This window comes from Podarcis bocagei, assembly GCF_964188305.1.
Source record: "Podarcis bocagei genome assembly, chromosome: 6".
NCBI classification, from domain to species: Eukaryota; Metazoa; Chordata; class Lepidosauria; order Squamata; family Lacertidae; genus Podarcis; species Podarcis bocagei.
This window is the reverse complement of record NC_138130.1, coordinates 50,629,380-50,654,728: the sequence shown is the minus strand read 5'-3', so window position 1 is coordinate 50,654,728 and position 25,349 is coordinate 50,629,380. Positions and strand designations below refer to the sequence as shown.

Below are 25,349 nucleotides of genomic sequence, written 5' to 3'. Positions count from 1 at the left end.
AGGAGAAGTTTCTTAATGGTAATAACAGTTGGACTTTTAGGGCTCTCACTTCCTGGGAGCAGAGGCATCAGAGATGCTCTAACTCTATTTCCGCATTGAGTAGAATGGTGTTGGACTAAATTGCCTGCAAGACCACCTCCAGCTCTATGACTCTCCTGGGAACTACAGATTTCATTTATTATGCAGTGGACAGTGTGCATAGTTGGGATTAAATGGGTGTGCAATCTTTGTTGAAATCACCATTCAGCCATGAAACTCTTTGGCTGAACTGTTGCCTCAGCCAATTCTGTTTCACAGAGTTGATAAAAGGATAAATAAAGGTTAGAAAATGAAAAGCACTTGGGACTCTTCCAGCCATCCTCTTTACTTGCATTCAGGATGATTTGTGCTCATGATGGTATTGGGCTGGTTGTTCATGACCTACTTTAAATAACGTTTGTGCCTGTAAAACCTTTGAAACAGACATACTGCTTTGTTTCCAGTTGGTGCATGTCATAGAGTGGTAGAGTTAGAAGGGATTTCATGCTGAAATCCTCTAACTTCATGCCACAATGTTATAGAGGGTTGTTGCACTATTAGATCAGTGGTGCCCCTCCAGATAGCAATAATGCGGAAGCATCATAGAACAACTAATAAACTGGAATGATGTGTGGATAGTTTAGTATAAATCCACTACTAATGGATTATTATTGAGTCACTGACAGGTTGCAGAATACACCCACAAAACACACTCCAGTTTGGAGGGGCCCTTTGTAGAAACTAGATCTGTGCAGGTGGACCATAAAGAAGGCTGATCGCCAAATAATTGATGCTTTGGGATTATGGTGCTGGAGGAGACTCTTGAGAGTCCCATTTCCCAAGGAAATCAGCCCTGAGTGCTCGCTGGAAGGACAGATCCTGAAGCTGAGACTCCAATACTTTGGCCACCTCATGAGAAGAGAAGACTCCTTGGAAAAGACACTGATGTTGGGAAAGATGGAGGGGACAAGGAGAAGGGGACGACAGAGGACGAGATGGTTGGATAGTGTTCTCAAAGCTACCAGCATGAGTTTGACCAAACTGCGGGAGGCAGTGGAAGACAGGAGTGCCTGGCGTGCTCTGGTCCATGGAGTCACGAAGAGTCAGACATGACTAAACAACAACAACAGATCTGTGCACTGGATTTGGTTGAGACCTAATTGGACCTATTCAGAGGTCTCGTTTGAGTTGGGTTGTAACAGCCCTTGATTGCTACAGGTTAGGTTGAGTGGCCTAGAGCCACCTGGGACTTTTGTCCAGCAGGAATGTCCAGCGGCAAGTAGACATGAGCAAACATGAGCAAGAAAAAGGGGAAACCATAAAAAGGAGGGGACCTACCAGGTGGCTGCCTCTTCACAATTTGCACTGCCAAATTGCCTCAGGGATGAATATGAGTTGGGTGGCTGCTATGGCAGCACAGGCCAAAATTGGAGCGATCCAGGGGCCACAAACGAGGGCCACGGGGCAGATAGGGTGTCTGTACAGAGCACTAGAAGAAACAGCAAAGCCAAACTGACATAACAAACAAAGTTCTCTATCTCTACATCAGGGGTTCAAAGCTGCCCTTTGTTGTTAGGGCACCAGAGTTAATTTCAGCTGGTTGCTTTCTCACTTAAGTGCAAATAAATAGTGAGTTGCACTCCACAAAGTAGTAATCAAATTCTTAAAAATCCAAGTGAAAACTTTACTTGGAGTGTGACACATTTGTTTTCTCTCAGTTAGAAGCCTGTAGTAACACATTTCTAATTTCAGTTGGAAGAACATCTGCTGTTTTCATAACAGCATCCTTGATCCAAATGAAGGGCTAGGCACATAACCCTCAGAATTCAGAAGTGCATGCTGGCTTTGCTCCTTAAACTTTAGCCTCAGGTTTTGCACCTGTCAGCACAGCACAACCATGCTGTGGTCTGCAGTACAGAATATTGTCTTTCAAGGGTTGTGGCCTTTTTCCATGTGCCCAACTTCCAGATACACATTTCAGGATGTTTTCTGACTATGTGAATGAGATTATCTTTAGCAGAGGCCTACCAGAGTACCATATTTTTCCATGTAAAAGACGCCCCTTATTTTGGGGGACTCCAAATTAAGAAAACACCCCTCATCACTACCCGTGTATAAGATGAGCCCCAATTTTAAACCTATTTTTGGGTTTTTAAAAACCTAGTCTTACACACGGAAAAGTATGGTATATTGAGAAGCAAAGTGGCTAGTAGGTAAGCCTGATCTTTATTAAAGGAAAAGGAAAATAAACTGTTGTAACAGGATCTCCACTCACCACATGGAGGAGGGAGGGAAGGAGAACCTGAAGACTCCTGAAATTGCCCACCCTGTAGCCCCCACAAAACATCATACATACATCACAGAAGGAGGCAGTCTACAGAGAAATCCTGTCGGCCAGGATATCTGATAATGGTCACTGATTGCATTACCTGGGCAGTCTGGCCATTCTTTTGTGATGGTTAATACTTTAGTTCCTGAATCCAGGCCACAGGCTCACCCTATTCATACACAAATGCACCCTTAAAGACAGGATTTACAAGCAAAAAGACAATGGGAAGGCTTTCCCCATTTGCCTCCCTTACTGCAGAGGAATATTTGAGGTCCTTGGGAGAGTCAAAATGGCTTCAGGATTGCTCTCCCATACTATTTCAGACACATGGTTTATATATTTAGATATGTGTGCATTTATGAATATTCTATCTTTGAGACCTTACAATTCTTATAACATGTATATGTATTTTTTCCACACAAAAAATCAACAGAATTTGGATTCTCAACCTCCCCCCCCCCCCAAGAGTCACTGAGAAGGGAGGGATCAAAAGTGCTGCACCAAGCTCTGTTTCCATGCCCGGAAGCAGAGTGCCAGCAGGTCCTCCTTCACACCTCTGTGGCTTAGCAGCAAGATGAGTCAGTGGGCTCTCACCAGAGGGCTTCCTGATCCCTTTCTCATTGCATGAATTTTGAAGCTGCGCGGTTTGGTCTAGGTTCAAATATTTGGTCCTGAAGGTACAAAGGCAGGTCTCTTAGACATACTTTGAAAAGGGGGTGCAGGAATTATGCATACTTTCCCCAAGAGTTTCATTAACGTTTGCTAGAATATTGCAGTTGACAGTGCAGCTAAATGATTGACGTCTTGAGTTCCAATGCTTGGAAGCATAAGACTGAGAACTTGGGCCCTTTGTTCTTTGAACAGCAGACACACAGGCTAAGCACAGTTTGTAAAGGTCTCTTCATTTTAAAAGCTATTTGCCATGTATCTTCCGGGAGTGGGGGAACACACTGTTAAAGAAGAACAAGTCTGAGCCCTTCCTTGGGCTCATGGAACTAACTGTACAGTTTGTTGGATACTGGTCATTGACTTCATTGGTCCACATTAACTACAAGAGTTTATTTTCTGTTTTCACGACAAGCCATAGATTTATACACAATAGTCATCATTTGCTGCTGGTTTTATAAATTCTCAAAATTGCATAAAGTAAAACTGTTGAGAGTTAAATGTGAACTCCTACTTTGGACAATCATGACCTCTTCAGGGTCATAATAGAATACATGAATCAGCATTGTTTCCACTCTTACACCCTGAAATAGCTAACTCAATGCCTCTTGCCAGGGCGATGCATTATTGTTGCTTTGTTCCTTATCTTTAAGTCAATTGCCTACCCACTGTATTGCATTATTGCCCCAGGAATATATCTCCAAAATCTTAATGAGATTTTGGTACCTCACTGTATTCATTTCTTTCAAATACAGCTAAACTATGTCGTCCCATTATATAAGCTTGATGTGCAGTGCTAAATAATAAGAGAACAAGAGATACAAATTGAGTAGGACCAATTTATGATTGGTTGACCTATGCTGGCCATTATGTTCTACTCTGAGATTACGCTGCATTTTTAAAGCAGCTTTATCTGAGGGGAACTCAGTTTTACAAAACGTAACAGCAGTCATGTTGACCTATAGAAAAAATTCATAATATTGAGGTAGCAGCAAGCTTGCTTTTTTTTTTTTTTTTTTGAGAATTCAAAAGAGGAGAATAGTAGAGATTCTGAAAGCTTGCACACTATTTTGTGATATTTTGAATGATCTAAGATAAATAAAGGTAGTTTTCTAACATAGCTTTTGAGTATTGTAAATGTATTTCTTTTAAGCAATATTTTTAATAGTAATTCTCTCCCTCCCTTAGGCTAGAATTTCCCAGAATGAGTCATGCCCCCCACAAATATATATATGATAATTAGAGACCCCTCACAAACTCAATCCCAACTTTTCCCAGAACTTGGCATATGTTTTGATCTACTGCAGGGCCAGCCCAATGTTCATAGAACCCTTGATACCTAAATTCAGTGGTCTAAAGTGGCCACCTCAATCTATCTTAATAGTAGATAAGCAGATACACAAATTGTTTTACATTTACACTGCAGCATTTAAATACAGCTTGTGCATCTTCTCTGAATGAGTTTCTCTTTGATGTCACAGCACAAGTATTTGCTAGCCAAATTCTGCCCTCCATTGATCTTGCACAACCTCATTGAATTTGATCCAGGTGTCTTTCTTCTTGTGTTCAGTTTATAGTTTTTTTTTCTTGTTTAGAGTGGAGGATCTTCGTAAAACAGCTGTGAAAATCACAATACGTTCTTTTTTTACTTTCCCTCAATTTCTGTTGGACGTAACACTACTTGACTTGTACCACAATCAGCTTGTAATTAAGATTGTTGTAGATTTAAAGGAAGAAAAAAATGGCATGTGAGTGTTTAATTTGAATGCAGGAGTGATTAGACTAGTTACAACAATGACAAAAATAACAATTATTTCAGCGACTTCTTTTGGTTAAAATAAAGTCAGCATAGAGAATGAATTAATGGTGTTTTCTTTTTGTTTTGGATTTGAATTCAAAGCAATATGTTTTATCCTTTAGAAAGCACCATGCAAGTTTGATCTAGCTAGGTATGTTCTAGGTCAGGCATAGGCAAACTCAGCCCTCCAGATGTTTTGGGACTACAACTCCCATCATCCCTAGCTAATAGGACCAGTGATCAGGGATGATGGGAATTGTAGTCTCAAAACACCTGGAGGGCCGAGTTTGCGTATGCCTGGCCAATAGTAACAAAATTCTACACACACAGTTTCAGCAAATTCTGCTGCAGCCGAAAGAAAGGCTGCTGTGGCGTGGGGGAGGGGAGGTGGCAACCAAAGCTGGGGGTGGGGGAGAGTATACAGAAGAAAAAGTTCTGGCTGAAGATATGAGACTCAGTAATCTCAGAATGCATTGTTAATCCTACTTGACAGCTGCTTAATCTGAAGAAGAAAAAAGTTCACATATTGAGATGCGCAACTTAATAAGAAAGAAAGAAATCTCCTGTATCTGAAACCATTGTTGCTTTTAAAGCACAATAACTTTCAAATGGTTTGAGTGATTTACTATAAAATTTTAGGCTTCTAAAGAAAAACCTTGCCCGCAGGACAACACTTGGAACGCCAATGATTTATGTAAAACTGCCTTGCACAAAGCCGTCTAATTGTATTTTGTAGTTTCTGTCTGGAAATTAACAACTAAGCTGCTATCCTGATAAACTGAAGACAGGCGTATTTGTTCAGATGCACTCTCTTAAATACTGTTCCTAATTTGGTGACGTGTATTGGAACACTTTGAGAACTTTGGAATGTTCCAGTAGAGGAGCTATGCTGTGTCACGATCCTGCAATGGATGAACGTTTAAAAATGGGTATGTAATTTTCTGAACAATTCTGTCAAAAGATATGTGATCTAGTCACGTGAGTCCTGTTGGGAAAACTAAAACCTCCAGCTATCAGAAACAGACCACAATAAACCCATGCTTGGTAGTATGATAGTATTATCCAATTATTACACAGGGTGGATGTCAGAATAGGTGGCTTGTAACAATAATTTTGAAATGAAGAAAATAATTCCTTTTGCTCAGGGCTCCCCATCAAAAGCAGATCTGATTACCTTCCCAGTCTTCCAATCAGCCATTCTCTTCTCCCCTCCATACAAGTTGTACTACGGAAAAGCTGTTGCTTAGTAAAAAGTTTCATGTTTCACAAGCAAAAGATCACAGATTCAGTCCCTGACATGGCTGGGAGAAACTCCCGTTTGAAACCTTGGAATGCTACTCACAGTCATTGTAAACAATACTGAGCTAGATGGACTAATGTTTTGACTCTGTATAAGCTGGATCACTGAGTTCAGTTATTGGAATTGGGAATATGAAGGGGGACTAGGCCAAAATGTTTTATTTATTTATTAAATTTCTATACCACCCTTCATCCAAGGATTGCAGGGCGCTGATGGCGGCAACTCTTCTCTGCCAGTGACCAGTGCAGCAGGGCACATGGCAGCAAAGCCGGGAGTGTAGGCAGTGGTGGCAGCAGCAGCAGGTATGGTGGTAGTGGCGGCAGCAGGGTGGCACTTCCGGTTTTGCCTCAGGCGGCGAAATGCGATGCATTACCCCTGTACTCATGAGATGGGTAGTGGAGATGGATCCTGGCTTGTATAGACTTGGGCTTGTGTATAGGCTTTCTCTATAGTTACAAACCTTTTGGATTGCATTCAGACACTGATATACGAGGCAATTTAAACCTGCTGTTGTACAACCAGTAAACGCTGTGGCTTACTTGTTTGGCTATCTGTATCTATTAGAAATCGCAGTAATGCATTCTTCTTGTTTCTAATGACTATTTAATCAAAGCAATAATTCACTGCAAAGTAGAGTGGTGTTCCCCCCCCCCCTTTGGTGGTGGCCAGCTTGTCTTTAAGATGGAGTTAGAATTTTAAGGAGCTACTATGGAAATGTTTTATCTTTTAGAGTTCTTTATTATTTTGGCTCTGCAATTATTTCCTCAGCACTTTCACTTTCATTGTCTCCGCTGTTCTTAAGTTGAAGAGATAGAGAGACAGACAGACAGACACATATTGGTTGAATTTCAAATGGTCCTTGAAGAAAGAAAGCTTGCATGGAATTATATAAAACACACACATCTTCCTATACCGTATGGAGCACATAGACTTCAAAAGTGCATAAAGTTTTGAGTGCATGTGTAAGTGACAAGTGAAATATTCAGTACCTGGCTAAAGGGCATTCATCACATCGCAACGGTCTATGAGGCAATCAGTGGTGATTTTGAGGTGGCCTTCACTGCATTTATCAGGCAATAACTATAGCTACTGCTTGCTTTAGTGAACCGTGACAAATGGTTACCAGCTTGAATTCTTTCTTCTTCAATTAAACTGTGTGAAATGACCATATGGATCCAGTTTCATAAGTGCTTGCTTATTCCACTCAGGCTTTCAGCTGACTTACATTATTCTAATTGCTCACAATGAGATTTCACTAGTAAAGGAGCTATACTAACGTTGGTCACACAAGGAGCTTAAAAAATGTTAACACCAGTAACTTTTAATACTGCATTTTTAAAAACAATCAATTAGGAAAGCTGTACTAACTTGGGCCCTGATCTAGGAAAAGTCCAGATATGTCACAATTAATGTTAAGTGTGATTGATTTTATCCTAGATCACAGGTGCCAGCATGCTGCACTCCAGATACTTTTGGGCTGTAGCTCCCCTCGTGTTTATTTGTTTATTAAAACAAATAAACTTTAAAATAAAATAAGATACAATAAACCACAGAGCTCAAAAACAGCCTTTCTCCAAGTGCCATTTTGTCTCAACCTACCAGTATTTTTTATTAAGTGTTGGACATTAATAAATATTATCTACCTACCTATCGATTTAAAGTTTGTATGGGAATAGGTGGTCCTTCAGATATCCAGGTCCCAAGCTATAACGGTCTCTTAGAGGTTATCAAATCAGCACTTTCATATTGGTTGCAAACAAATAGGACGCCAGTGGAGCTATTTTAACACTGGTGAGATGTTCCCTGTGGCTAGTACCAATTAGCTGCCTTGTTCTATACCAGTGTAGTCTTCAGACGTCAAATGCATTGCAATAGTCTCATTTTGAAGACTGTTGTGGCCAGTACACAAACAAATCTCTTCCAGCTCTATGGTTCTGTGTTTTCCTGCAGTAATAGCAGTTCACATTAGTTTTCCTTTGCTGGGAAGTATCCAGGGGGTTGTATACCTTACTATAGATGATGTCAGGATATGTGTGCATGGATATCTTGGGCAGCCAGATTCACACAGCTGCCTGTGTGAGAGCAAATTATTGGAGTGGCATGAGGGCTCTTAATAAACTGCCATCCCTATATTTTAAAGTTAATGCAGCTGTGGTTGCAAAGAACCAAGAAGCCAGCTTTATCAGTGGTTGGTGCAGATTCATCCAATCTGTACACTTCCCTGGGCCACAGAAAAAAAGACATTGCAATCTGCTGATATTTTGTAAGTGAATCTGATATGAGCCTTACTTTAGTATGGCATAGCCTAGTTATGTGGCTTAAATTTACGTGAAGGGGCTACCCTGTCATGTCAAGGAAGACACAATGTCCCCCAGTGTACTGCATGACTAGCAAAGCTTCAATTAAACTGCCAGCAAATTGCTTGAAAATGGATCATACACGATTTCTGCACTATTACTATTGTCTCCCTGTGACTCACTCTGCTGTATATAGTAGCTTTTATTTTGAAGACTATTTTATTCCTACCAAGAGAGGTTTGAGAGCAAATATATTAAATGTCAGATGTTTCCATCATATTTGCAGCCTAAGACTTAAGCAATGGATGGAAATGTAGCATGCCTTGAAATATCAGATAAATATATACGGTATTTACTGTTATCTCTATTGCTACTGCAAAGAGTCATTTACCTCTTTGCTACAACACCATACACATATCCATCTCACCCGCTCCTCCCTCCCAGGCTTGGCTGTTTTCGGGGAGGGGTTTTTTGCATGTTGCGTCATAATTCTGTGCAATATCAAATATAGTCACTGCAAAGGAATGCTGTTTATTAGATTTTGCACTCTTACAAAATAGTAATGTTTCTGTAAACAACCTTCCCTCATCATCCAAGAGTTTCCCCTTTTAGGCCTTGGGATCCTGAGAACTGCACATTCATATTTTCTACCTTTTTCTCTTCCTGTCCTTATTATTGCTGTAATATTGTCTTTACAGGTTTGCCCTGTTTACCTTCTATTTTAGTTTATTCATCAGTATCTTTCAACTGCGTGTGTTGGCAGAAGAAGGGTGACTTCCAGCAGAAGCGTTTTATTGTTTATGGGTTTGCTTAATTACCCAGCTTTTAGTAAATGCATAGTGGGCCACAGAAATATGTTGCTGCCCTAGAATAAGGAGGAATTTTGTTTATAAGTATTATTTGGTTTTTTGCAGGTTTTGGGCTTTGAAATAGATACTGTGAACTCTGTCCAGTTTTCAAATCATACAGGTAAGTATATACATATATCTATTCTCTTGAGATGCTTTTAGTTTATGGAAAAGGGGATGGATTTTCCCAATGAAGGGATGCAGAAAGTGGAGTCTCCCAAGGATCAGTATTGGGACCTGTGCTTTTTAACTTGATCATAAATGATTTAGAGTTGGAGATGAGCAGAGAGGTAGCCAAGTTTGCTGATGGTACCAAATTGTTCAGGGTAGTTAAAAGTGATTACAAAGAGCTCCAAAAGGATCTCTCTGAACTGAGTCAGTGGGTGATAAAATGGCAAATGCAATTCAGTGGTAAGCAAGTGTAAAGAGATACACATTGTTGGGGGGGAATCTTAATTCTAACATATACATGCATGGAATCTGAACTTGTGGTGACTCACCAGGAATAAGAACTTTGGGTCAAAGTGAATAGCTCAGTGAAGATGTTGACCAAGTGTGGCAGCTGCTAGGGGTCCATGCAAGGGATCATTAGGACAGGAAATGAAAATAAGCCAACATCATAATGCCATTATACAAATCTATGGTGTGATTACACTTGGAATACTGTGTACAGTGCTGGTTGCCTCACCTCAAAACTCCTATTGTGGAGCAGGAAATGGTGCATTAAAAGGCAACTAAAATGATTAAGGGGTTGGACTGAAGATTACAGAATTTGGGACTTTTTAGTTTAGAAAAAAATATGAATAAGGCGGGGGTGGGACATGAGAGAGTTGTATAGGATTAGACATGGTGTGGAGAAAGTGGATAGCAAAAAGGTTTTCTCCATATCTAATAATGCTAGAAGTAGAAATGTTGGAAGATTCAGGGCAGACAAAAGAAAGTGTTATGGAATTCTCTCTCACAAGAGGTAGTGATGGCCACTAACTTGGATGATTGTAAAGAGGGTGACAGCATGTCTGAATACCATTGTTGGAAATTGTAGGTGGAGAAAGTGCTGCTGGTCTCAGGGCCTACTTCCTAGAGGCCAGATAGGGAAGCTTTTGACCTGCCAGATGTTGAAAACTGCAACTTCCATCATCCCTGGCTATTGGCCATTCTCGCTGGGATGTAATTCTGCAACATCTGGAGGACCAAAGGTTCCCCAAACCTACTGTAGGCACATATGAAATCTACTGTGAGAGCATGTTGTTGGATTAGATGGGCCTCTGACCCGGTCAAGCAGGTTCCTCTGGCATTCTTATGTATAATCCTAAATAAATGTTAAGAATACAGAACACTCAGGGACCATTCCCAACTGCCCAATGTTGATGACTTAAGGAGGAATTAGATTTGGTCTCTGTGCTGGTCTCTCTCTTGCTGCTGTGGAGACCTGAATGGATGGGTGGTTACAGCTGGTGTTTTAACAGTAGTCAGCGTCAGGCCCCCAAACAGGGCATTTCAGGGATAGAGCTGGACTCGAACAGAAATCCACTGATTCCTATGCTGGTCCATTGTCAGATGGATCTTCTCTGTTGTGCCAGCCTGGAATTGGTGCTGCAAAACAACAACATCATCAACAACAACAAGGAAACCGCCTCTCACCTTCCACCCAGACCAACAAGAGCCAACAAGGCTTCGGATGTGGTGGTGGCTCTACTGCTCTGATGGTCCCCTAGGCAAGGTTAGGATTGTGTTACCTCTCTTTATTTGTTGGTATTGAGAGGATCCACCTTTATGCAATATCAAAGGAGCATAAAGAACAGGCTCTTGCATCAGATTTTCATCTGAGTCTGATCATTTCAGCCTTGCAAAGGAGCTTGGGTCTGGTGTTGCTGTGGCAGTGTTGGCAGCGAAGGCTGGGCTGGCGTGCGGTGTGCTCCTTTCACCCTCCGATCCCCGCCCTCCCAGCGTGTGTGCCCCAGGTGCCATTAAAGCACGTTCTGCCGCTGCTTCACACAGTGGGTCAAATCTTTCTTCCTCCTTTTCCAGCGGCCATTAAAAAAACACATGTTTTAAGGGGAAACTACTTTGCTTCTAAAAGTTTTGGAAACAACAGCCCCTTATCTCTCCAGTGATGAAGGATTTGACAATCAAATGCTTAGATTGTTTGTTTGTGTATATATTATGTTTCCTCCTTTGTTCTCCTCCAAGGAGCCTGGGCTAGCATCTGTAGAGGTAGCTTTTTTTTTATCCCCACAAGAATGCTAAGAGGTACTAAGGTTGGTAGTAATTTGTCTGAGGCTACCCAGTGGCAAATTGACACTGTCATCTGTCACTATAAGCACCTGCCCATACATAGACTTCATGGTTCCTTCAAAAAATTTGACTTCCTGATATTGGCGAGGGAGGGAGGAGAGAGATAAGGAGCATATATTAAAACATCTTCCGATGGACACTTGTTTTTTTTCTGAATCACTCTGTTCCTTACATTAACGAAAAGGAAGATGTTGATATGCTATTTGTGATGCTCAAGAATATCCTTCTTTTAATCCTCCTGATATAGAGAGAGCATTTTAAGCTGGAGCCCTGAGGGAGCTCTGTTGGCTAAGTTGCCTGGCGAGGAGTATTTACTGTATGATTAGAGTGAGTGACTCACCTCCAAACGACATTGTGCTTCACGCTCGAATAAAAGGAGCTTGTCACACAGCCTACGTAGATGCTCTTTTTTTAAAAGAAGAAGAAAGGGGGGAAAGGGGGAGACAGTTTCAGTTTGTCACGCTCTCTCTCATGTGTACGAATATAAATGTTTTGGGGGAAGGGGGAGGAAATAGACCCTGATAGGCTTCTGGCCTGCTCTTAACAGTTTGGCAGGCTTGTTATTAGCATGCATATAAAGGACTCATTTGGTTTGCTTCCTATGCTTGAAAAGCAAAACAGGTGTGTGTTGTAAACTCAGGTGCATTGTTTAATTTCACATTCGGGGATGCAGTTGGACTGGGATCCAAACAGGATTTCTCACCACAGGAATTCTCACTCCTGAATACGGCTTAAGCACATGCTTCCAGCCAAACATTTCCCACAGGCGTGCTGCAGAATGCTGATGCTAACTCAGACATTCTCTGTAGCCTCCTGTGGGTTTTGGCTCTGTAGCATCCTGTGTGAGGAACCTTGCAACGGGTCTACCCTAATACCCGGAGGCAGCAGGAGGCAGGATGGTTGTATTTATTGGATAACAACAGATCAGGAGCTCAGCACCCAAGCCCCAAGAAGACCATAGAGTAGAGAGGTTTAAAGTAATGTGCAAAGCTATCCTCGATGCCTGTTGTTGCAGTACCAGTTCTGATTTGAACAAGGCTAATAAATTTGCAGAACTGTGTTGGAGAATTAAGGAAAATGCCCCCCCCCTTTTTTTGGAGGAACAAGAGTGGAAATTTGAACCTTCGTTTCCAAGGATAACATATTATAGTATGCTGACCCATTTACTGCTTGCCCAGTACCTCCTGCCAGTCACAATGGGACACTGTGTCCTTGAATGCTCTTTGGCTATTTCCCTCCCTCTCAGAGTTTATTCAAAAGTGTTCTTGGCACCGCTTCTGTTCATCTTTGAACTTTTGTACCATCAGATGCCAAAATGCAATTACGTTTATAAAAGGGGTCAGAGAAAGCAGGTGGGTGAACTCCCTAACCAAAGCTAATGTGGGGAATTAATATAGCCAGATGGTAGATTTCATGCCTCAGGTGGCTTGAGGAACACCCTTTTGTTCTTTCACTTGTGGAATGTGATTGGTTTTCCTCTAATTCTATATTTGGAAAACCCCAGTTGCTTTCACAAAATAATAACAGGACTATTAATGTTGATTTATTTCCTTTCGAAAATGCATTTATTGGGTCAGAAATTACTAGATTAATCTTGTTTTAGTGCTCTCACTCATTCCTCTACAAAACCTGCCACAACAATTTCAGTTTTAATGAGATTATTGTGCTGGAGATGCTGTGGAGTCAATCATTCCCTCTGTTTCCAGTGTTCAGGCTGTAACTGCCATTGCTTTATTTATTATTTGAATATTCCATTTTTAAACTGCCCTTCATCAGTTAAGATCCCTGGGCAGTTTACAGTATATGAAATTAAAACAGTAACATTTAATTTAACAAAACACTCTAATACACACCAGACATGAATTCAAAATTAACAATAAACCAGTCATCAATAGACAATATAAATATAACTGACTTGAAACACGTCAGTTTTCCCCAAAGGCCTGGATGTAAATATGTGTCATTAGATGGGGAACCTTTGTCTTGTAGGTCAGATATGACCTATGACCTGATTCCATCTACCCCACAGGGCTTTCTGAACACTGCAGCCTGCTATGGGTCTTTGGGTGAGTAGAGGTGGACTAGTAGTGTGGACGCCATCAGAAAGTGAAGGCAGCACTCTTCCTCCCCTCATCACCAGGAATGATTGGGTTGCCAATCACCCACAGTCTATATTACATTCTATACCTAGTGTGAACATCCTCTGGCCATGAAGGATCCCCTCAGGGGAGAGGTCTTGAGCAAATGACCTTTGTAGCCACAGCCTAAAGGTGGCTCTGCAGACCTCAATATGTGTAGTACCAGCTGGGTGTTCATGGGTATCCATTCCTCAAGCTGTCAATTTACCTGCCACCACCTGCTGCACAATTCTCCAAACCTGAGATAATTCCCCACACAGACATAGCAAGGGTTAGCGCAATCTAAATGAGAAAAAGGTACAGACCAGTTCCAGAAGGATACACCACCAGGTGTAGTCTTACTTAACCCATCCAACCTGTAACTTTATTTGGTCTGTTTCTTTGCTCAGGTTATGATCACTGGAAGGGGCAGGTGTTAAATTCAGATGAACTTCATGAACTATATGAAGGACTGAAACTGAACAATGTAAATCATTACGATTATGTACTTACAGGTAAGCTTCTTAATTTTTGCGAGAGTGTTATCATGGCGACTAAAAAACCTGAAATACGTAGGCTGAGGGTAAAATGATTCCATAGCTGTTGTTAAGGCAAACGGGGTCCTAGGTGGCCTTCTCTCAATCTCTTAAACGTGGTTAAGAGATAACTCAGTGTTATGTCTCCATTACCTCTCTAGGAGAAGCGTTTTTAAAAGGCAACCTCAGCAGGAAGCTTGTAATATAAAGCTTTGCATCCTGCAAAATACCCTCGCTCACATTTCTGCAGATTATTATTAATAACATAGTTTCACCTCAATGCATACAGTGCATATGTTTTTAATTTCATTTTCTGTATTCCTTACTGCAGTGAATAGGCTTGTTATAAACTTGCTAGATGAAATTGATTGCCATATTGATTTATATAACTTCCTCAAGAAGGGAGGTGGTTTCAAAGCCGGGGATAACGGAGAAATTTAATGATACAGGTCCAGAATTATCGCCCATAAAGGCTACTCTGCCATGAAGGGTATTGCACAACTGACAGTTTATTTCCCCCTGCTCTGGTTTCCATGGAGATCTTGGAGGTAAAGGAGATATTTAATAACAAAGTGAATGAGATTGCACTGATGTGGCAATGAATTTTCAGCATAAACAGATTCCATTTGTTTTGAAGACCTTTTTAATTTCCCCCCTGAGGAAAATCTTAATGTGCAAAATGACAGAATAGCTTCACAGAATTGCTTTCTTTTACCAACCACAGCTGGCCAGCTAAACTATTTTTCTACCTGCACTATTGCTTATTTTTATTTTATTTCTTATCCTGCTTCTATCTGGGCTCAGGGTTGCTTTTTTCAAAGTATAGTTTGAAATAATTGAGGTAATTCCAAGACTGGAAAGTCTATATCATTTAAAGTTGATTTTTAAGGTATTACTCTGTGTCCATATTCAGAGCTTTTCAGGAAAGTGTAAGTTGTGAGGAACTATATTTTCAGGGAGTTGTGTGTAAGTGGGAAAAAGAAGCTTTGATGAAAGAGAGTATGGCACCAGTGAAACAAATCACATTTCAGACATTCATTGGCTAATATATTGTGCTTGCTGGGTATAGAGGTTAAAACTCTAATTTTAATCTTTATTTTTGCTCATTGTCTTGGCCCTGTTTGGGAAGAGAGAACAATAAAAATTTTCTGAAAATATTGGCCCAGGATGCGGCACCCTACACAGACACATTCCAATGAACCCAGTTTGGATTGCTAGTCTAATATCTAGGAACGATACAATTTATTTATTTATCTATTTAGATCGACAAATATATAAACTATTTAATCATAGAATCTCTAAGCAGCATGCATAAAGCAGCTGTAAACAATATACAAATAAAATAATCAAAATTTAAATGCAGTTATCTGCAACTTTGTTTACATGTTCAGGCAAGCTTGCTAAATAATTTTTTTTAGCAGCTTCTACTGCATGTGGCGACTTTGGTCTCTACTTTCAGTATCACACATTGTGACTAAAGAACTAAAGAACTAAAGTCACTGTTGTAAGGGATATGGCGTTGCTGCTGTTTATGTCCTCTTTGCTTTATAACGCCTATTAAAACAGCGGCATGTGATGTTATCACACGGGCCTTCTCCTTGCCACAGTCTCACATAATTGGCTGGTAGGGGATGAGAATGGGGAGTTTCAGAGTGTGGTGACATCATACTGGAATTATTATTATTATTATTTTTTGGTACTATATGTTGTTTGAAAGCATACAGAGCAGCAGCTGCCCCTTGTCCCTCACAATACATTTTGTCTCAGGTCTCCCTAGTGTCTCTTGTTATGTCTTGTTTAGACCTAAGACTAAGGTCACTGCCACACCATACATTTGCACCACTTTAACAGGCATAGCTCCTCGCAAAGAATTCCGGGAGCTCTGGTATGTTAAGGGCTATGACCTCACAGAGCTACCATTCCCAGCACCCTCAACAAACTACAATTTTCAGGATTCTCCATGAAGTGGTGTAAGAGTGCTTTAAATGTATGGCATGGATATAACTTAGGCCATATTTCTCAACTCTCTAAGGAATGATGACTAGACATGTAAATTATTCACTAAAGTAATCTTGCAAAACTAATGAATAACTTGAGTAAAATGTATAAGGGTCACTCCTATATAGGCAGGGCAAAGTTTGCTCTGAATTTCATCTGAATTACCCGCTAGAACTCAACAGTGTTGAAGAGCAGAGGTGGGGGCTGGGGAGTTCTTGCTTCATTTGGTTTTGCAGAATAGCAAACCATCTATTCTAGTCACGGCCATCTTATACAGTAAATTTATGTATTCATTCAGGGTTTCTGAGGTGCCATTCACTTTGCCTCACAACAAGCCCCTTATGGGTGGGTGCTTGATTTGAGTGGCTGCAGCTTGCAGATGGGAGAACTTAGCCAAAACTAACAAAATATATTTCAGTAGGAAAAATGTAAGGTTCTGGCTGGAATGTGTGCAGAGGAGGATGACCGAGATAATAAAAGGTCTGGAAGCTAAGCCATATAAGGGACAGTTGAGGGAGTTGGACATGTTTAGCCTGGAGCAGAGTAGACTGAGAGGAGATATGATAGCCATCTTCAAATATCTGAAGGGCTGTCACATGGAAGATGAAGGAAGCTTGTTTTCTGCTTCTCCAGAGGGTAGAACTCAAACCAATGGATTCATATTACAAGAAAGGAGATTCCAACTAAGCATTAGGAGGAACTTTCTGGCAGTAAAAGCTGTTCAACTGTGGAACAGATAGGTGGTGCACTCTCTTTCCTTGGAGGTTTTGAGCAGAGCTTGAATGGTCATCTGTCAGGGATTTTTTTAGCTGTGATTCTTGCATTGCAGGGGATTGGACTAGATGATCCTTCGGGTCCATTCCAACTCTACATTTCTGTGATTACTCCCTTCAGCTCACTCTGGTTTATGGAGGGGTTGTGGGGGGAGAAGTTGGGAGGGTTCCATTTGACGTGTGTGTGTTTGCAAAAGTAGGGTAGCTCTACCCTTGATAAAGAATACATTTATAACATTTACCATCCTCTGCACTTGAACTAGCAAAGCTGAAAAACTAAATGAAGATCAAAATGTGACCTGTGGCACTTCAATTTGTGGTGACTGAGTCACACATGGAGGAAATTAAAAACCACTACAGCCAATCTGCATCCTGGACAGAAAATTTGGTTGTCTTTCCTCAAGGGAAGAGAATGATTTTGTTAGCAGAAAAACTGCTTGGAAGCTTATAGTGGTTTCTGGGTTTGTGTTTTGCATTGATCTCTTAGACCTATGAAAAAAGATTGGCTTAAGAGTCCTTCCGCACGTCCAGGCAGATAAACTCTAATATAGCAAACTCACCCCAATTTATAGAAGTGACAACTACAGTACTGGCCAATTCATAGAGCTGCTGCCACTGAACAGAAATTGGGTGTGGAAAATACTTTCCCAACATAATCTTAATTTCCCCTCTTATCCCTTCAAAGGCTACACAAGAGACAAATCATTCCTTGCAATGGTGGTTGATATTGTTCAAGAGCTAAAACAACAGAACTCCAATTTGGTATATGGTAAGTTTCTAATATACAAATTATTCACTTTACATTATGTAGTTAGGGAGATCTCACAGACGGAAGATATTGGTGGCCCTCCTGAACATAACTCTAAAGGCTCAGGGAAGGCAAAAGTGGTTATGGCATTGATAGTATATAAAAAATAGATCATGATATTTATTGTGAGTAAATTAGTTTTGATGTCACCAGCTGGGACACCAGAGAAATCTCTTAGCAGCGCTGTAGTGACAGTAAAAGGGCATTAGCAAGTTCACAGCTCATGGGTGTTTTGTCTGGCAACAAGAGACTGATCTCCTCTGATGTTATAGTGGAACTTGCTGCCTTGACTTAGCTGCTCTGATTTCAAAGAGGCAACTGAGTACTGGAGCATTCGCTAGAGAGAATTCAGATTCAAAGGTCACTGAATAACTTTCGTTACATTAGCTGTTTAAGTCTTGCCTGATATCCTGGAGCTATGAGACAAGACTTTGTTTGCTAGAATCAATATAGGTTAACATCGCTTTCAAACTGTTCTAAGAGGGCCTGTTCAAGTTGCTGCTGCCTGACCATTTGGTCCCTCTATGTATGAGTGACAGATTCACAGCCTATAATCCTTCTATCCTTTTATGGATCCTGTACAAAGTTTTTGTGTGTGTGTGTTTTAGCAAAGATCAAAACAGTTTATTGTAACTACCATGGAGGTTTTCAATGAGCCTGGCATGGTTATGATCTCTTGGCTCTTCATACTTAAATGTGTTCTTATACGGTGGCATTATTGCATCTGCATTAACAATTTTAACTTTCTCTTTCAGTATGCGATCCTGTGATGGGTGACAAGTGGAGTGGGGAAGGCTATATGGTTGGTAATCATCTCACTCTTGGCCCATCTTAATGAATAACGTTATACCAAAAGAAACCCCATTTCTTCAGGACATAGATACAGACTGGACCAGTATAACAGGGAACGAAAACTCTGTCTGCATGTGTGGAATGTGTGGTGTGCTGGCTGCTTGAAGTGCAACTGCATGGTGGCTACTCTGTATGGAAAGCCATTTACGGAAAGCAGCTTGTCTAAAAAAAATAATAGGTGATTCCGCGCCCCCCCTCCCCCACGCCACAGCAGCCTTTCATTCTGCTGCAGCAGAATAGCAGAATTTGCTGGAACTGTGTGTAGAATTTTGTTACTATTGACCAGGCATAGGCAAATTCGGCCCTCCAGATGTTTTGGGACTACAATTCCCATCATCCCTGACCATTGGTCCTGTTAGCTAGGGGTGATGGGAGTTGTAGTCCCTAAACATTTGGAGGGCTGAGTTTGCCTATGCCTGCTATTGACACTCATGTGCAAATGTTGACAATCACACACACATATACACACACATTGGGGCATTCACAGTATTCCTCTGGGGATTGTCAGTATTTTTATGTAGATGCCAGCATGTAGCAAATTTTGAGCACTCCCTCATATGAAATCTTCAAGTGCAGTAATAGTTGTGAATCTCTTCCTACCAGTGTGCTTATCAATTTCTGGATTGAGCTGAGAAAATAACTGCTCATTCATGGATTTGTTTTTGGAGGATTTGAACTTTGTTAGAATAAACTGTGAATAATGAAGAATCTGCTTAAGCTTTCCAAAGCCAATATCATTTTTCTTATTCTTTACAGTATGTTCCAAAGGATCTTCTTCCAGTTTATAAGGACAAGGTTGTGCCTGTAGCAGATATAATAACACCTAATCAGTTTGAGGCTGAGTAAGTATTGTTTTTCTCATATATTTTTAAAGATGTAGAAATAAATTGTTTTCATTATTTTCCTGATTAAAATGAAAAGTTGCATTTTGCAATTAATTAAAATTAATATTAAATGCATTCTTGACATTTCTTGCCATATATAAAATCACGTCCTCACAAATCTAAATTTTGGTAAGTTTGCTAAATTAGTTTGGCTGGGATTGTTTAAACAACATGGAGTACATATGCTGTTTGAGCCTATTATTTTACAGGGTCTGTTAGCTGAGAGGATTAGAAGATGCCAAGGGTTGATGAGCAACATAGATTAACTTCTTGTATTTGTTAGTGTGAAGGCAAACTTATACATTTATCACACTGAATAACACCTTAGTAAGACAACATTCAGAGTCTTTTGATTAGAAGGCCTTTGCCAAAGATAGTAAGAAGACTTTTAGAAATATAAATTTATAACTTTTGTTATAAATTTGAATTATTAATTATACCTTCTTGCCTTGAACTCTCCTTCGAGTACCCCTGTGTCAGAAAAAGCAGCTAAAATACCTGAAATAAATTAAATGAACTATGTTATGATAACAGTGCAAAAGGGAACTCTATGCAAACTTTTCTCTATCTGTTGAACCAAGGCAGCCCATAAATTCACAGAACTGTATAAAACATGACACAGAAATAGATTAAAGAATGAGAAATAGGTTAAAGAATGAGCCTCAGCTGGTGAAGAAAGAGGCCAGAATTATACTTCGGGTTTTATAGTAGCTCAGAAGGTTGTTAGAACCTTCCTTAAAAGTTCCCTACTTCCTAGACTCTTGAGCTTCCGTAATACTATGTCAGAGACAAAGGATACAACATAGGGGCTTGTTATACCATGTCTCTTGTTTTTGAGGACCAGTTTGATGGGAAACTGTTTGAATCTTTGTGCAATGTGGCGTTTATTAGTTTTATCTCATTTAAAGTTGGAGGATGATATTCCGCAGTAAAGTGCACTATAGATTTTATTGCTAAAATATTAATTAGCAAAAGATACTTATTTTAAAAGGACACTGGACTGTTATTTCCTGCTTTGTAGGTTACTTACCGGGAGGAAGATACACACTGAAAAAGAGGCTATAGAGGTAGGTGTACTTGAACTCTTCGATTTCTAACTGCCCCCGTGAAAACTTTTTAACACCTCCATGTAATCGCTTGTGGGTCGAATATGGTGCTGTTGGTAGACTTGTAGAAATCACACAGAGATGTCAAGTGTATGGAGTGGTGCCTCCATGTGACAGTTGTTGTAGCCCTTACCATTGCTGTGTGATTGTGACTGCTCAAAAAAGGGTTGTTGTGACTGCTTGTAGACATTTGTACACTTAGTGCAGTCGGTCTGCTTCCATGCATTTACCACAGGTTAGTAGCACGTAAGAACTTTTAAAACAGAAGTGGGCAACTTTTTTTGTATTCAGGGGTAATTTGTGGGGTGGCTGCATGACAGGTGTAGGTGGGACCGGAGCCAAAAGTGGGCAAGACCACCTTTTTTCTCTGCCCCCATTCACAAACCATGTTAAGCAAAGCCATGGCTTAGTGCAAGAAAGCAAATTTGTTCACTCCTGGAGAGCAGATTGGAGCTGCTTTGCTCCTTCCTGGTCATGGTGATGATGCACTTTGCTGAGCTAAGCTGTGGTTTGGCTTAGCATGTTGTCTGAATCCAGGCTCGTAGTTTAGCTCTCTCCAAACAAACCACAAGTGGGTAACCAAAGTTTGGCCCATGGCTTGCAACTTGTGGTTTGACCAGGAGAAATAAGCCACAAGTCCAAGTTCAGATGACACACTAAGACAGACTATGGTTTAGCTCAGCAAAAGGCAGCTGCAAAATGACCGAGAAAGAAGCAAACTATGGCACACTATGCCCAAGAATTAACCTCATCACTTGCACATGGTTTTTGAAACTGGGCCCAAGGGTTGCAGGTTGCCCACAACTGTTTTAAAGTATCAACTGGGACTCAACCATACTTAAAGCCACAGTGTTTAGGATTAACTTTGTCGTTGTAAAAATGTTAATGATTCAGTGCTTTACTCTGCACATGGAGCAACTTTTTTTTGGTTTTGAAAAAATCACGGAGAAATGAACTCAACACTGGAGAAAACAACACTTGCAATTCAAAACTGACTTTCAGCATTGCTTTACTTTGCAGTACTGCCCCCTGGTGCTTACATGCTGGTGCTGTGACAACAATAGTAGGAAATGAGCATAAGCATATTCCACTTTACCTAGGGCTGCCATATGTCCATAATTTCCTGGACATATCTGGGGTTTGCCTGTTGAAAATGGCGTCCAGACTGAATTTTCATAAATTGTCTGGGTTTCCACTTTTTGAAATATGGCAATCCTGACCATAAGGTTGATTAAGACACTTCACTAAGAAGATCTTTTAGTGCAATTATGTCTTTGTTCAAGTCTCCTGATTCCACATCTTAGCTCCTGGCACTACTTTATTTCCAAAACAAATTCATGGTGACCCACAAAGAAGCCCCCTTTAATTTAACCATCAGCCACAAGAAAAATAATAAGCGGAACAGCTTCTGTTGCCAGCAAACCAGGGTCTCATGTGGCATTCAGTAAGTGGTATGGAAGGAGCCCTGAGTTCTTGCTCTTGGTAGTTCCCCCCTATTGTTAATAAGAGAAGAGAAGATAGTTTTGTCAGTGTACTCTGGGTGCATGGCGAGCTGTTCCTTTAGGCTTTGATTCATGATGACAGAAGAAAGAGCCAGGCTGGCATCCAGGCCGGGCAGAGTCAGTTAACGGGCACAGAAAACTGTGATGCTAAACTAAAGTGGCAATTGTGGAGTATCTCTGCACATTTGAAAAGTGTGCTGTATAAAAAGATAAATCGGAATAATTGTGTTTTGAGATAGAACTATTGTTAGAGTGTAGTAACTGTTACTGCTGTGATAATTATGTGTTAGATCAAGGGTTGCTAAACGGTGGTCTGCAATAAACACACAAGACATAACCGGCTGTACTTTTGAATAAATAAGGTATACTATTCATTGTATCAAATGTAGATTTCAACAGAAGTAGCTCATAAAGTTCAACGGGAAAAGCAGGATATTAGCCCTGTTTCGCCATCCTGGGCTTCAGGACTTAGACTCTGTGAAAGGATTCTGTGGAACTGTAACAACCTTTCATGTGGATTGTTGAACTTCAAGAACAGACAGGTGGAATAGACACTTATACACATATGGACCTTATGCATGAACTGATTACAGAATGAACTGATCCACTGGGTCCTCTGCTTTTTCCGTTGAACTTTATGAGCTACTTCTGTTGAAATCTACATTTGATACAATGAATAGTATACCTCATTTATTCAAAAGTACAGCCAGTTACGTCTTGTGTGTTTATTGAATATGTTTCACATAACCATAGGTTTGTTGTTTTTTTGCAAACTGGGACTCAACCACACTTAAAGCCACAGTGTTTAGTCTGCAGCATATGTGTGGATTTGAAGAAGGCAGGTGGTACATCCCACATAGTAAATATTCATATTGATTTTTAATTGTATTTTTATTGATGCTTTTATTTCTTGTATTGTATTGCAATTTGAAGCCTATGGAATTCACATAACATGTGATATATAAGAAATAAAAGACGCACTAGAGATGTAATCAAAAATCATACAGCATCTGTAGCACAGCACATTACAAGTGCTACAAGAAGCAGAAAAAACAACAACCCATAAGTGATCCTCCAAAACCCTTGGCAATTTTCCAGTGGTCTGTGGAGGGGGAAAATGTTTGGGAGCAACTGTGCTAATAGTTATGGTCACGAATGTGTTTTCATGACACAGTTCTGCACTGATATAGCTATGGAAGTCCTATAGATATAATTTACAACTGGATTGTAGTCTTAAATTTCTGGTAAACACACCCTGTCTTTAAATGGGATAATTGGGTACTGAAGCGTAGATATTCCAGCAATCTACTGAATGCTATTGATTCCTGTAAGTAAAGTCCTCTGATGTTAAGTTTCGCTAATTAGGTTCTGTCTAGACAAATATCCTGATGCCAAGAATAAACAGGCCCCTGATCTTTGCAGTTTTTCTCCCAGCAAAGCCAATTGAATGTCAGCCCACAGATTACACTTTTCCCTGCATCAGAAAGCATCTCCTGACTATTACGGCTATTTTTATCCTTATTCTCCTTTTTTTTTAATGCTTCTGGAGTCACCAGGGAATACCCTTCCTGTCTTTCATTGCTAATTATAATGCTTTGTTTGCCATTTTCAGTCTCATTAATGGAAGCAAGCCCAAGTTAAGTAGTCTCTGGACTGCCTGACAAGTTAATAAGATGCTAACTTTAGGTCTATAGATTTTCTAGTCACATTCCAAAATCTTTACTGAAGAATTTTCTGTCTGCTTGCTCAGTCCCATTCTGAAAGGGAAAAAATATCTCTTTAAACATAATAAAGTTTCAGCCAGGCATAAAACAATGTGGTTACAATGCCATCTCATTAAAACACAATCCCATCTCAATTATACTGCAACACTCAAGTTAACACAGGTGGGGTTTTTTTTTATTACCTGAACACTTGTTTTGGAACAAAGAGCTGGCTGAATCAGGCATTAGAAATATTCTCATAAAGTGAGCCCCAGCTACCTTCAGGGGCACACTGACATGCAATACATCATGTACAACCTTGGCCTTTGTTTCCACAACTGCAAAGTTAAGAGCTGAGAACCACCTATGCAGTAAATCAAAGCCAAGTTTAGACTAGTTTAATTACAGTGGCTTCCCCAAAATAACCCTGGGAATTCTAGTTTTGTGAAGGTTCTGATAAATATTTTGTTTAGTCCCATCTTAGCACGGTAAATATGGCTCTGGGAGGCAGGAGAGCACACCTGATACATGCAGTATACCCACATGTAGTCACTGTGCAACAGCCCTGTGTCTCTTGGCACAAACAGGATACTAAGCCCAGGCCTTCTTGTTTTCCATGCAGATATCCTACTTTGTTATCCTAGACAAAGAAGACTGCTTTCCTTTCTTTTTGTTAGAAACAAAAATGGACTGTGTGAAGAAGAGTTATTTCCAATGCAGCAATCTTATACCAACTTCATTGGGAATAAGATTTATTGAAAGCAAGGGGACTTGCTTCTAAGCCAGGGGTAGTCAACCTTTTTACACTTACTGCGCACTATTGCATCTTTCTTGATGGTAAAATTTCTTTACTGCTCTCCACTGCTTGATGGAAGGAGGATTCAGCTTGTGCCATAGAACCCCCTACCGCCCACCTAGAATCCTGAAATGCCCACTAGTGGGCGTTAGGGACCAGGTTGACAACCCCTGTTCTAAGCAGACATGTATGGAATTGCACTGTAAGAGCCCAAATTGTCAAAAGTAGCGTTACTGGAGCAACTTGGCTTTTCGTGAGGTGGAGGGTATTAAAAATAGTGGCTCTCACTAATACAAACTTTATAATATTAAATATAACATACTTGTAAGTTTGTATTTTACATTAGTGCCTGCCTTTTAGAGAAATGCTGGGACTTTTAACTATTTGTCATTATTCTTCAATGAGAATTAACTGCTTAATATTTTGGTTCATGGAAAGGTAATGGATATGCTACACAATATGGGACCCGAGACTGTTGTAATCACCAGCTCAGACCTCCAGGCACCTTCAGGAGATGATTACCTGATAGCATTAGGAAGCCACAGGAAAAGTAAGTTGATTTATTTGTTTAAGTGAGAAAGCCCTGCTTTGTCATATGCATACACATTAAAAATACACCCCACAATAAAGGAGAACATTTATTGAAAATTAAGTTTCATATATAAATACAGATACATGTAAAAATAAATCAAAGTTACCTTTCTTTCGAGATATTACTAATAC

General features: G+C 40.3%; 1 protein-coding gene across 1 annotated transcript in view; it reads left to right on the top strand.

Annotated features, from left to right (window-relative positions):
• PDXK (pyridoxal kinase) overlaps positions 1–25,349 on the top strand; it is a 46,891-nt gene that overhangs the window by 9,103 nt on the left and 12,439 nt on the right. Inside the window, exons 2-8 of the mRNA XM_081197230.1 lie at positions 9,323–9,377; positions 14,079–14,183; positions 17,661–17,744; positions 18,539–18,585; positions 19,392–19,477; positions 20,541–20,586; positions 25,065–25,176. Coding sequence (XP_081053356.1) covers positions 9,323–9,377; positions 14,079–14,183; positions 17,661–17,744; positions 18,539–18,585; positions 19,392–19,477; positions 20,541–20,586; positions 25,065–25,176 — 535 coding nt within the window. The remainder of the gene's footprint in view (positions 1–9,322; positions 9,378–14,078; positions 14,184–17,660; positions 17,745–18,538; positions 18,586–19,391; positions 19,478–20,540; positions 20,587–25,064; positions 25,177–25,349) is intronic.